The sequence below is a fragment of the Platichthys flesus genome, chromosome 14 (assembly GCF_949316205.1).
Source record: "Platichthys flesus chromosome 14, fPlaFle2.1, whole genome shotgun sequence".
Classification (NCBI taxonomy): domain Eukaryota; kingdom Metazoa; phylum Chordata; class Actinopteri; order Pleuronectiformes; family Pleuronectidae; genus Platichthys; species Platichthys flesus.
In genome coordinates this window covers 5,943,773-5,956,167 of record NC_084958.1, presented here as the reverse complement: position 1 = coordinate 5,956,167, position 12,395 = coordinate 5,943,773, and the positions used below count along the sequence as shown (strand labels likewise).

Below are 12,395 nucleotides of genomic sequence, written 5' to 3'. Positions count from 1 at the left end.
TTTTGTCACCATACCCAGGTACATACAATTGTAAGAGGTTTCTCTCTCCTGGATATTATATGTACTATATAACACATTTATATCTATCTATACATTTAATTGCTGTAAAATGAATAATAGCTTAGTCACAACAAATGGTAGGCTTTATGTTATTATTTATATTAGTTTTAGGTTTAATTAGTTCCTAATAGAACCTACAATAAAGAGTACTTCTGTCTTAAGTCAATGTATTTTGTTATGTCACTATTTTGACAGTTGAAGACAACTGTATGCTTTAGCTACAAGTAGCAAAACTAAAGTAGAATTCTAACCTCCTACCTTGGTTCAGTTTTTCAGTTTTACTTTATGGTCATTTCTGCGGCTGCAGTTTGCGCTGCTGCTGAATTTCACTTTTCACAATAGCAGATGTTTTTAATTATTCATCACCCTCATGAACTTTCATGTACCAGTAAATCTAAGTACTATCATCTATTATGATAGCATTTTGCATTCTTGCTGACACTCAGATGGGAATACTATTCCTGTCTTTATCATAATCCAACCAGCTGCTGGCTCCAGTTTCATATTTACTGAATAGACATGAGAAAAGTGATCCTTCAAACAACTATGATGTTGTAGTCTATTGTCATTTACACAGTTCAATTAGTGATGAAGTGAGGATTGTATTATTTTTGTGAGAGAAGCAACTTTTTATAATCGAGTCGCCATCTATAACAACAAAGTAGCTACATTTTCAAAACTGACCTTATTACCATGTAGCTACAGGTCAGTACATAATGTGAGAACTGAAAATATATCAGCTCTTCAACATCGTTGTTGTTGTCTGCCTACCGGTTATACTGCTAAACCTGACTAGTAGTTTGAGCCATTAGCCAGTTATTTTTTCCTGTTTTTCCTTGGGTGCCTCAGTGGTTAAACAATGATATAGATACCAGCACATAAATGCTAAGCGTGTGGGCGGAGCTGTGTAGTTGGCTGGAGAGGCAGACATGAGGGAGATGGCGGCCACATAGAGCAAGAGTGGGCTGCAGACAGCCTGCTCCCTTGGGCTTACCAATACAACACAGGAATGTCATTATCTCTCCCTCACACACACACCATCTTTCTCTGATGTTTTATTTTTCCGCATTGGGCCACCGGTTTTTGTAGTTCTCCCCATGTTTGCTCCTTCGTTGACCAAAGGTGTTTTTTTTACAAACTGTTGTTGTGTGTTTCTGTCAGGCTGCCGGTGTTGGAGTCATCAGGAGGCTCCGGGGACGTGGGCCACCCTCACCATGGCATCTCCATAGTTCCAAGTAGATACCCCCGCTGGTTCACACTGGGACACCTGGAGTCACAGCAGTGCGAGCTGGCCTCCACCATGCTCACCGCTGCTAAAGGTACCATCAACACATCCTCAGTTTCATAGTCTCTCCTCACATGCTCTTTCAATAAAATCGTTCTTGGTAAGGATTCTTATTTCTATCAAGGTATTCAATTTCACTTTCCTTTGCCTGCAGGTGACATGTTGAGGTTGAGGACAGTGCTGGAGGCCATCCAGAAAAACATCCACTCCTCTTCCTTAATCTTCAAACTGGCCCAGGACGCTTTTAAGATCGCCACACCCGCAGACAACCCGCCTGATATAACCTTACTCAATGTAGCACTGGAGCTCGGCCTGCAGGTACAGTCATTTCTGCAAACCTCTGCATTCCCACTGCAAATTAACAGAGACAATTTCACACAGCGTCTTACTATTGTTAGTGTGAAGAATCAACATAATTGAGCCTTTTGTGTTCAACACAGAAACTGAGCAGCAGTGTCACTGTGGCCTCACGTGTCTTCGTATTTAGAGTTTAAACAGAATTTCTATTCATGAGATGTCAGTGCAAGTATGAACTGGTATACGCTGGTTAAATCTGTCCTCACTGGAGAGTGTGGTTATATTTAAATATTTTTAAACATTTAATCAAAAATGACTGTTTGGGCTAGTGAACATTTGCAACGCTGCCCAGATAATACTGAAAGATAAGTTTTCTAATGAAACACAGCCTCAGAATCAGAAAACATCATGATCTTCTCCTGTTTGTTTCCAGGTGATGAGGATGACTCTGTCCACACTGAACTGGCGAAGGAGAGAGATGGTTCGCTGGCTGGTTACCTGTGCCACTGAAGTCGGTATGTGAAGCCCCATAATAAACACCACTGAGACTTATCCAACAAGTGTACTCTCCATATTGCATTCATGTTTTTCCATTCATTTAAAATGTGCAGCCTGTAGTTCAGTGATGCAATGGCACCCAGGGGTGGATCCAGTGGCGATCCCGGGGTGGCACTGGCCCCAGATGAAATGTGATTGGCCCCTGGAGTGCCCCTGTCCTGTCAGTAGTCTTTTGTTAGTAGTTTTTTGCATAAACTAGTCACATATTAACAATTCTGAAAATATATATAATATTAATAATGCTTAAAGAAATAGAGCCAGAAGTAATCAAGGAATGACTTGTATGTGCACTTTATTGAATGAGGAATTGTTCATAGATGTTGTGTTATATAATGTTGACCCCTGATTAAGAAAAATCCTAGATCCACCACCGCAGGTATAATTAGGGGCTTTAGCACTTAAAGCTATTTTGTTATGTTGACAGTGGTCTGAACCTTTCCTGAAATTACTCAAAACTTTGCCCTGGTGCTTTTCATTTGAAGTTTGACCTTACACTGACTGAAGTTGTCATGTGCTAACTTCAGTTGATCTGTCAAATGAGCTGTCTCCAGAGCTCAGAGACAGGATTGGGTATAGGCATAGATCTGGGGAAGGCTCCAAAGAAACCTACGACATTGAAGGTTTACAATCGCTTCCATCATTCTTAAGTAAAAGAGGTTTCAGAATGATTCGACCTAGGGCTGACTGCCTGGTTGAACAAATCAGTCGAGAAGGGCCATGGTTACAAGGGTGACCAAGAACCTTTCCAAAGTACTTGTGTGGAGATTGGAGAAAGAATCAATTATATGCATCATGTCAGGGCCCCAACTGGCAACAAACTTAGAATTGAAGACAAGCAGTTAAATCGAGACAAGGGAATCATGTTTCTCACTCTTAGTCCTTCAGGTGCCTACATATGTTTTTGACTGAGGAGAGACTTCTGTCTGGGAGACCCTATCCGACAATTTACATTCTGTCTTCAATAAATCTTTCTCTCTTCCTCAGGTCTGCGGGCATTGGTCAGCATCTTACAGAGCTGGTACACTCTCTTCACACCAACCGAGGCCACCAGCATTGTGGCAGCCACCGTTATGTCCCACAACACCATCCTGCGCCTCAGCCTCGACTACCCCCAACGTGAGGAGCTGGCCAGCTGTGCAAGGACCCTGGCCTTGCAGTGTGCCATGAAGGACCCCCAGAACTGCGCTCTGTCAGCTCTGACACTATGCGAGAAGGACCACATTGCCTTCGAGACGGCCTATCAGATCGTGATTGACGCAGCGTCAACAGGAATGACATACTCCCAGCTCTTTACCATTGCAAGGTACATGGAGCACAGAGGATATCCTCTGCGATCGTTCAAATTGGCCTCCCTTGCCATGACACATCTTAACCTGGCGTACAACCAGGACACACACCCAGCTATTAACGATGTGCTCTGGGCCTGCGCACTTAGCCACTCTTTGGGTAAAAATGAGCTTGCAGCCATTATTCCCCTGGTGGTGAAGAGTGTGCACTGCGCCACAGTGCTGTCTGACATCCTCAGACGGTGCACCATGACAGCGCCGGGTCTTGCTGGCATCCCTGGGAGAAGGAACTCTGGGAAGCTGATGTCAACAGACAAGGCACCATTGCGGCAGCTCCTAGATGCCACAATCTCAGCTTACATCAACACCACGCACTCTCGACTGACGCACATCAGTCCGCGACACTATGGAGAGTTCATAGAGTTCTTGAGCAAAGCAAGGGAGACTTTCCTGCTGGCACAGGATGGCCACATTCAGTTTGCCCAGTTCATAGACAACCTGAAACAGATCTACAAGGGCAAGAAGAAACTGATGATGTTGGTCAGGGAGCGCTTCGGCTGACCTCCCCCTTCCCTCACAGGGATGCTCTGCCTGGGAAGAAATTGAACGTACTCGTTTCTATTTAAGTATTTTTTTAGATTATTTGTATTTTTTACTTATGTTGAGCCATTTGTTGACTAAGTCATAAGTTTTGGTCCCTGTTTTGTTGTTTTGTTTCTTGAATGTGAACCAGGAAGTGTTGCAGTACATTGCTCTACTTCGTTGAGACTGCAAAAGAGGGAAATGGCTTGAAATGTCAAAGAAATACCAACAAAAACAAAGTGTTTAACCCGCCAACTAATGTTGAACTGATGATAAAAACATCAAGAGATTGTGATAACAAAAAAGCAAAAAGAACGTTGTTTTTCAGTGGCACATGACGATATGAGAAACCAAATGATTTTGTTGGATGGGGTACATACTTTGAGCCAGAAGACGCTTTCAGCTGCGCTTAAGATGAAGTGTATTTAAAAGTGGAAGAGATATGTTATTCCAAACATAAAGACCCACTGAGGTGGAAAACACACATAGTGTTGCTGTCATACCTCGACTGTATTATTTGTCAGCTTTAACTTCTCTATCAGAAATGGCCTCTTGTTTCATCCAGGGCATCTTAGAGTAGAGAGGCCAGAATACAGAACTGCACACACGTGGTCTTTCTGTGGAAGAAGTCAACACAACAGGTTTAAAGCCACTCTAGACTTGCTCCTTTCCTCTACACCTGCTGGTCAGTGCTTTCCATTATCAATATCTCCAGAGGGTGAACCATGTTGCTTCATAGGAAGCATGTTCCCAAATCCAGCAGCCTGAGAGCAACATTATTCAGCCTGTTCTCGCTAAGGTAGAGTAGTATTGGTTTCACATGCACATTATTTTACTTTATGTCTCTTATATCCTCCCGAAAGATCACTGAAAGTGACAAAAATACAACTTGATGAACAGTGGGTTCACAGAAAGCCCATCTCTAGAGATACCACTGCACCGTTCTATATAGCTACTTGTGGCCAAGACCTTTTAAATCTGTAGACTCCATCGATGACTTCTCACATGCTAGATCAAGATTTAGTGAAGGAGCAATAGTAGGCGAGTCTTCTTAATTTGTATCATCCAGTGGCATTGACTTCCCTGTCTTGTATTCTGCTAGGAAGCCTGGGATATTAATGGGACCATGTGGACTTCAGTGATTCTGCCTGTAACTAAAGTCCCTTTTCCGTTTCTAAAACTTCAGTGGGAACTGTTTGTTCCTCACAACCCAGAACATAAATGCACAGTTCCTTCCCACAACCCATCAAACATCACTGTTTATACAAACTAAAGCCGGCATGATCAGCATTTCAAGCAGCAGCTTTAGAAAATACATAATAAACGAGGAAATAACAAGATAGACATTCATTTAAAGAAAACAAATTTCGTCCAGATTGGAAAAAAAGCCATCTAAACTGTTTACCATGAATATATATATTATAAACAATCTTAAACCACTAATAAGGCTTTACTTGTTAATATTTTTGTTATAGCAATCGAACAATTAATTGAAATGTGAGGAAAAACCCAAACTATGCTCTTACCGTCCACTCGACTCTATTAACCATCATGTTAGCATCAGTAAAGAACTGTTAAGGTTCAGTTGTCTCACATCAACTTTCTTAGCTGGTCATTAGCTAGTAAGCTGTTGGCTTATAAATATAATGGAGGTTTTAGCAAGTAAATATTTAGCATACAGTTTTTTAAGTGGCCTGAAAATTACTAAATTAACGCTTAGAATTGCTAGACGGGACTTTAGCAAATGTCGCTAAATCAACTGTAGAAATCAGTAATGGTGGTTTAAGCAGTGTTCGGATATACTGAAAAAACAATTTGCTGTCATTTGTGATTGAAAAATGTAAATATTTATAACATTTAAAAAAACAACATGAACTGAAGAAACTGCACTTACCATTCCCATTATGGCTGATATGCTAATAACTAAAGGAACATGCTAAGAAACTTTGTGTGGTTTCAAATCCATGTCACTCCCGAACCTAAGTTTCTACTGGTCTTTAATCTTTATGGAAAAGGGTCTGTAGTTACAAAAGCTACTTTGCTGTGTATGCTACTGGTTGTGCTAATTCTGGACTGTGAAAATGAGTGGCCATGTCTCAAAGGGTTGCAGAAACAATGCACATATGAAAAAATACTGTATATTTTATGTCTTAGCGATGTAAGCGTACATATTTTAGACAACATGCCTCGGCAAAGGAAGTTGTTTGTCTCTACGGGGGCCGTATAGGTCCCCTTTCTTTCTAACCCATTGGCATAGTGTTGTTAATGGCAGTGGAGAGTACAGCAAGCTCTGAACTGGTCTTCGTACTAGCACTTCACACAAATACCTCTTCAGTACGTTCCTGCCTGCTTCAGCATTTATTTATTGATTGTTTAGAAACTTTGTGTGACTGAGTCGGAATCGCAAACACAAAACAGAACTGGACTTAAAACGGACAAAAAAGTCACAACAGAGGAGTCGGCCTGTCAACGGTAGGAGGATAAAAAAGGGTACGGTTTTTGAATGGAGGAATATTTTCTTACTTGATTTTACATTCCATGAGAGCTACCTTCACCCACTACCCGGGTAGTCAGTCACAGCTCTGGGCCTTTTTTTTTTTTTTATATCTGAAGAAATGCAGATAGTTGAATGAGGAAGATGAATAAAAGGAAAATTGAGCAAAAGAAAGAAAAGTAGAGAGAGAGGCTAAACTCAGTTCTCAGGGACATCACTTAAAGAAACAAAACAAAAAGTAGTAGAATTAAGCATTTAAGATATTGTAAATATTAAAGTGTCAATTCAGAAAATTGTAAAGTTATAATTATTTATGATAAGTATGTTATGTGTTTGGTCTTTTTCTTTATTTTTACGTTCTTTTCGGCGAGGGTGTACTTGAATTGTTTTGGACCGGGTGGATTTGCCGGCGTTTTTTTGTAAGAGCAAGACTTCAAGGCATTTCTCAGGTGCTCCTGTGTACATTTCTTGCAGTTGTTTTTTTGCTATAATAATTATTGTTTGTGTTTTTTTATTTTTAGATTTGCAAAGAAATAAAAAAAAAATCTGTTTTCCAAAAGGAGGCATGTTATTGGGGAGCTGAAGAAAAATGAGCAAGGCATTCATTTGTAAACAGATACGTACTAAACCTGACTATGCAGAACCACTTCGTTGGTCTTGTCACCTCTTAAAGACGCCCTCTGAAAACCTGCCCCGGCAAAGAGGACGAGACGGTGTTGGGGGGGGGCGGACAAAGACAAGACCCAGCATGCTTGTATTTGGACAGCGCGCAGCAGCCAGCCTGCATTCGCTGCAACATTAAGAGGAAAAAAGAAAAAAGGTGAAAAATGCCTTTCTGACCGATCAATGTACAAAGATTATTTTTGCTTACCTCCTTTGTTGGTTTTTATTTAATCAGGACTCAAGCCTTTAGTGTCTTCTCAGCTGTTGTGTGGCAGCACCGCATTGAGACAGAACATATATACACAAGAGTCAGAAACAGCAACGGTATGAACAAAAGCGATGGCCTGCGAATGAACGTGTGTTCATTCCTCATTTCTTGTGACTCTATTTTTATTATTATTGCTTTCTTGACTCTCTTCAGCCTAAAAACTGATTTCATTTTCTCTTTCTCTACTTTTTTCACCTTCTATCTTATTCTAGTTTTCCTCCATTTATCGCCTCGTCCCCTCTCTCACAGAAAGGGTCGGCGAGCAGTTTTCACTGCAGCCACTTCCTCTCATCAGTGCTCTGCAGCCGCCTCGTGTCTTCACAAATAAACATCACGGTTTTCAACTGACAGCATTACAACCTGTTTCCTATCTTTGTTCACTGTATCAGCCTCTTTCTTTCTTTCCTTCTTTTCTCTTCTTCTCTTTCTTTCTGTCTTTCCCTCATTCTTGTGGGGAGTTCTATCTGCTGGTAGAGATCTAGTTCACCGTCTGTTTGTTTTTGTTTTGGGGATTTTTGTAACTTAAGGGAAAATGGAAAGTGTTTGTTGCCTCTTTGTGCTACTGATTAAGAAAAAGGTATTTCCAGTATTTGTTGCCACAGAAGTATGATAGCTTATCATCGACACTCATTTTTTGGGGAATTTGTAATTTCTTTGTGCGACTTCTTGAGCTACTGTCTATAAAGCGAGAATTTATTACTATTTATGTAACGCTACTACCATTTTATATTGATTTGTGTTGGAATCTCAGTGCTTTTCTATGAATAAAGTGTGAAACACATTAGAGGGACTTATTTATATCTATGTTGGACCAAGATCCATTAGTTAGAGGTTCTCTCTCTCTCTAAGTTAAGAGTAAGTCAGTGTCATCTACAGTCGTGTGGGTGTGTGTGTGCGCTGTATATTTTACACTATATTTTATACACATATATATCAGACTTGCTTGATACAACAGCTACTTTATCTTTTTCTACTTCTTGAGCAAAGACAGCAACAAGCTAACTTACAGATGTGTTATATAGCACTACTTTTTATCAAGTGGTCAGTTTACCTGTTGAAGGGGTTAAAGGGATAGTTCACAGAAAAATGGAAATTCACTCACTATATCCTCATCACTCTACCAATGGAGGGGTGGGTGAAGTGTTTGTGTCCAGGAGTACCAGGAGTGAATAGCATTGAAGCTGAATCCAATACAATTGCAGTAACTGGTGGACCTATCCTTCAGACATAAAAAACCAGCTGAAAAAAATATTGATTGCGTGGGGTCATCAAAGTGTCCGTAAGACCCAACATTCACATTCGACTTGAAAAGGTGTAATTTACACTGTGTTTTTAGCCTGAATATCCACTACTAGAAGTAGCAATGCTAACACAGTGTGTCCAGAGGAGGAAATCAGAGGTATCGATCTGCATTTGAGGGGCTTAAATAAACCAAACAGTGTATTCTCTCGTTAACATTAATTTCAGCTTTATAGGATTCTGGTTTATTCCAATTTAGGTCTTATTCAATTGTTTACAGGTTTATGCTCTTATTTGTAATAATAATATTATTATTACATTACACAATGGTTGAGACAGGAACACGGTGAACTCACTGAGACCAAAGTTCAGTGCACAGTCAACTGTCAGACATTATTAAACAAGTCTTCAGATTTGGACCATAAACTGTCCTTCATAAACAGCTTTGACTGATTTACAATGTGCACGTGTAGAAACACCCGTGTTTCCTTCATGGTTTATTATTATTAATTTAAATCGATACCTTGGAGTCTAAAGTATCGATTTAAATTATATGATTAACAGTCTTGTTTGCTTCCTCTCTGATCATCACTCATGTTTCTGCTCTGACAGCTGAAAACCAGCCTCTGATTCTCCCCCACAACCACACACGTAAATTATGTAACAGAGATGTCTGTGTCCCAGCTGGTGTGGCCCAATCCCACGTTCTCACACAGCAATCGGTGATAAATGAAGCACATGGAGGCGGATATAGGTCCCATCAATCTCTCACTCATTTGTCTCCAATCAGAATATTTCTCTTCTCTCCCTCCATCACCGCTTCATTCTCATTCATTAGAGATTTCTGCAGAGCTACAGGACCGAGACAATCAGATCGTCAGTGTGGTCGGAGTCCTTGTGTGTGTGTGTGTGTTTGTTAGAAAGAGAGAGAGAGGGAAAGAGAGAGTGAAAGTGTGTGTGTAAACCGAGATTGATTGGCTGATGGTAAATGAGCAGATTTGTATTAATTATCTAGACAGATAGATTGCTATATGCTCAATCTTTTTCTCCTCAGTTTGCTCTGTGTACTCCTCTCTCTCTCTCTCTCTCTCGCGCACACACACACACACACACAAAATACACAAAGACAGAGTAATGGATAGACATTTGGTGAAGCCCACAAACAAAGTGAATTGTTAGAGCAGTCAGACAGTGTTGTTTTTCGTAGATGGATCAGCTTCCCCTGAACTACCCGGGGGTGGAGCTCCTCCTTTAAAAGCTCCTGCGTCAGACAGAGGCCTCCCATGTGGGGCCTGCTGCTGTTACTGCTCCACTGCCTGGCATTTTTACATTGAACCAAGGATGGGATGAACTTTATCAATATAAGGTTCAGGGAAACAACTGTCTCGCACAGTAATCGCTGCCGCCATAGTTAAAGGGGAACCAAAGTGGTTGATGTTTGGATCCTGACAAACAGAACCGTCCCTGGACCAAACTGTCCACATGTGTCTCTGTCCACCATGGCTACCTCCTCTCTGTCTACTGTGTGTGTGTGTGTGTGTGTGTGTGTGTGTGTTTGTGTGTGTGTGTGTGGGCGCAGGCTCCTGAGCACACCTGCTCCTCATCCGACTCATCATCGGCTACATAAACCAGTCAGCTCATGTGGAAGGAGCTACTCAGCTTTCATGGCTGTTGGCTCCAGCACTCTTGCCCTCCCTGTATAAGATCTTCGTGTGTGTTTGGACTAAACTGACACCAGGGCTGCAGCCACAGTCCAAATAGTCTCCTTTCCCAGCCACTTAATCCACTTTATTTACAAAAGGAGATACACACAGACGGTACGTTCCTGTGATGAACACTGTGCTGTGCGTCTTCAGTTATAGTAAAAAAGATGTTTTCAGTTGAAGAGGAAACATTTAACCATCAGGAACTCACAGGAAGAAAGTACCAAATAGATCTAATTGAAAATAAAAGCAAACCAAAAAGGAGTGAACAGTTTAAGAACATGAACATGTGGGAAAAAGCTGGTATAATTTTTTGTGTGCATACTGTAATTATGAGATTTAAATATTTTTTATATTTGTATTTAGTTCTGATGATATCTTGAACTGTAAGTTCAGTCAGCTTGTTGTTGACTGTACCCATGTTTCAGAGAAGGAATCAGGAGCTCAGAGAAATGTGAGGATTCACATTGGTTCTGGATCATGTTAGTGTGCATTTGTGTTCCATTAAATGATGCTTCAGCAATGGATTGTGGGAAGGTCTGTCCCTCTTTCCTTTCATAAAGATGGTCAGATGTTTCCTATGCAAAAGGAGATACGTTAGGAGGCATTGAGGCTCCTTTCCTTATCATTTAGAGGCGGCCTCTGAAAATGAAATAATTTCACTGACTTGGGAAGGTTTCCTAGGAAAATTGACTATTGGAACACACCCCAGGCATCATAGATAGAAACAGGAAGTACCACAGGCGAGGGAAGGAGGTAACACCCATTAATGGAGCCGGATTGAGGAAGAAAGCCCTGTCATCAGGTCATTTGGACATCCTTTAACATTCCAAATGGGATGTTACACCATCTAAGAGAATCAGTTTGATAGAACTTTAGAGAAAGATGAGTGGAGACCCCTGTGGATTCTCACTGCATAAAAGAGGATGTCTTTGCAGATTTGCTTCAGTCTGTTTGTACAGGCTCAGATCTGCGTCTGTGTCCGTCTGACAAAGAACCTAATCAATTATTTTGCAAAGTCCTTGGGACGAAGCCACAATGTTGATGTTGATCCAATAACAGCCAGCGGCCTTGTACAATGCTATTGTGAGTTCTCAGGGAGCAGCAGGGGTCAGCTCAGATGAATGGGGGGTAAACCATGTTGTGAAACAGAAACAGATGCAGTAGTAAGTTGTCTTAGTGGACAACATTAGATCATTTAGAAATGTATTTTCAACATGCTACAGGGTGTTAGACAGCACTTTTCACCACATCTATCAATCAAAATAAATCGACTTAGTCATGATAAATCTTTAATGTATTGAATTCTAAAACAGCCCCTTGTTCCCGAAACACTCAAATGAAATTATGCTCAGCAGATCAGGAAGCAGCAGGCAGGAAGATGCTGCTGCTGCAGTGATGCATCATGGGCCTGTAGCGTGTTCAAGCATTAACTCCAAAACCCAGGGTCTGTTCCCCATCTGTTACCAGCAATCTGTGCTTGTCTTCTATGAACCATAACTATGAATGATACTGACATCTCTAACCTTCCTCTGCCGAATAGAAAAAAAATACATGTTCTTTTACCCAGCATTCCAAGGTAACGCAGATGAACGCAGCGTTATGATGCAGGAAGTTACCTCTTGCGGGCAGGTGAGTCCAAGTGGACGCAAAGGCTGAGCGCGGTTGGATAACGGAGGTATCATCATCAACAAAGAGGGGCAGTCACAGCTGTCAGCATCTGCATTAGTGTGAAGCTTCTCAAGGTCTTCAGACTAAAGACAGAGTCTCCGTCTGTCCCTCTGCCTCCCTGCGTAACCATCACAATAATAGAGCCTATCAGTCTCTGTCACAGTGGGCTGTGTGTGACTGTGTGTGTTCATTCATTTCATGCATGTGTTCATTGAAAGATATAGTCTCTGTGTGTGTGCATGTGTTTGTGAGAGTGTGTGTTTGTGTTTTGGGGGGGTGGTCCCTGATA

General features: G+C 41.3%; 1 protein-coding gene across 1 annotated transcript in view; it reads left to right on the top strand.

Moving 5' to 3' along the window:
• The window catches only part of zswim5 (zinc finger, SWIM-type containing 5), a 52,417-nt gene extending 47,865 nt beyond the window's left edge, over positions 1-4,552 (top strand). The window contains exons 13-16 of the mRNA XM_062404943.1: positions 1,222-1,379; positions 1,500-1,663; positions 2,076-2,157; positions 3,185-4,552. Coding sequence (XP_062260927.1) covers positions 1,222-1,379; positions 1,500-1,663; positions 2,076-2,157; positions 3,185-4,047 — 1,267 coding nt within the window. The 3' untranslated portion in view covers positions 4,048-4,552. The remainder of the gene's footprint in view (positions 1-1,221; positions 1,380-1,499; positions 1,664-2,075; positions 2,158-3,184) is intronic.
• Positions 4,553-12,395: the final 7,843 nt, after the last annotated feature.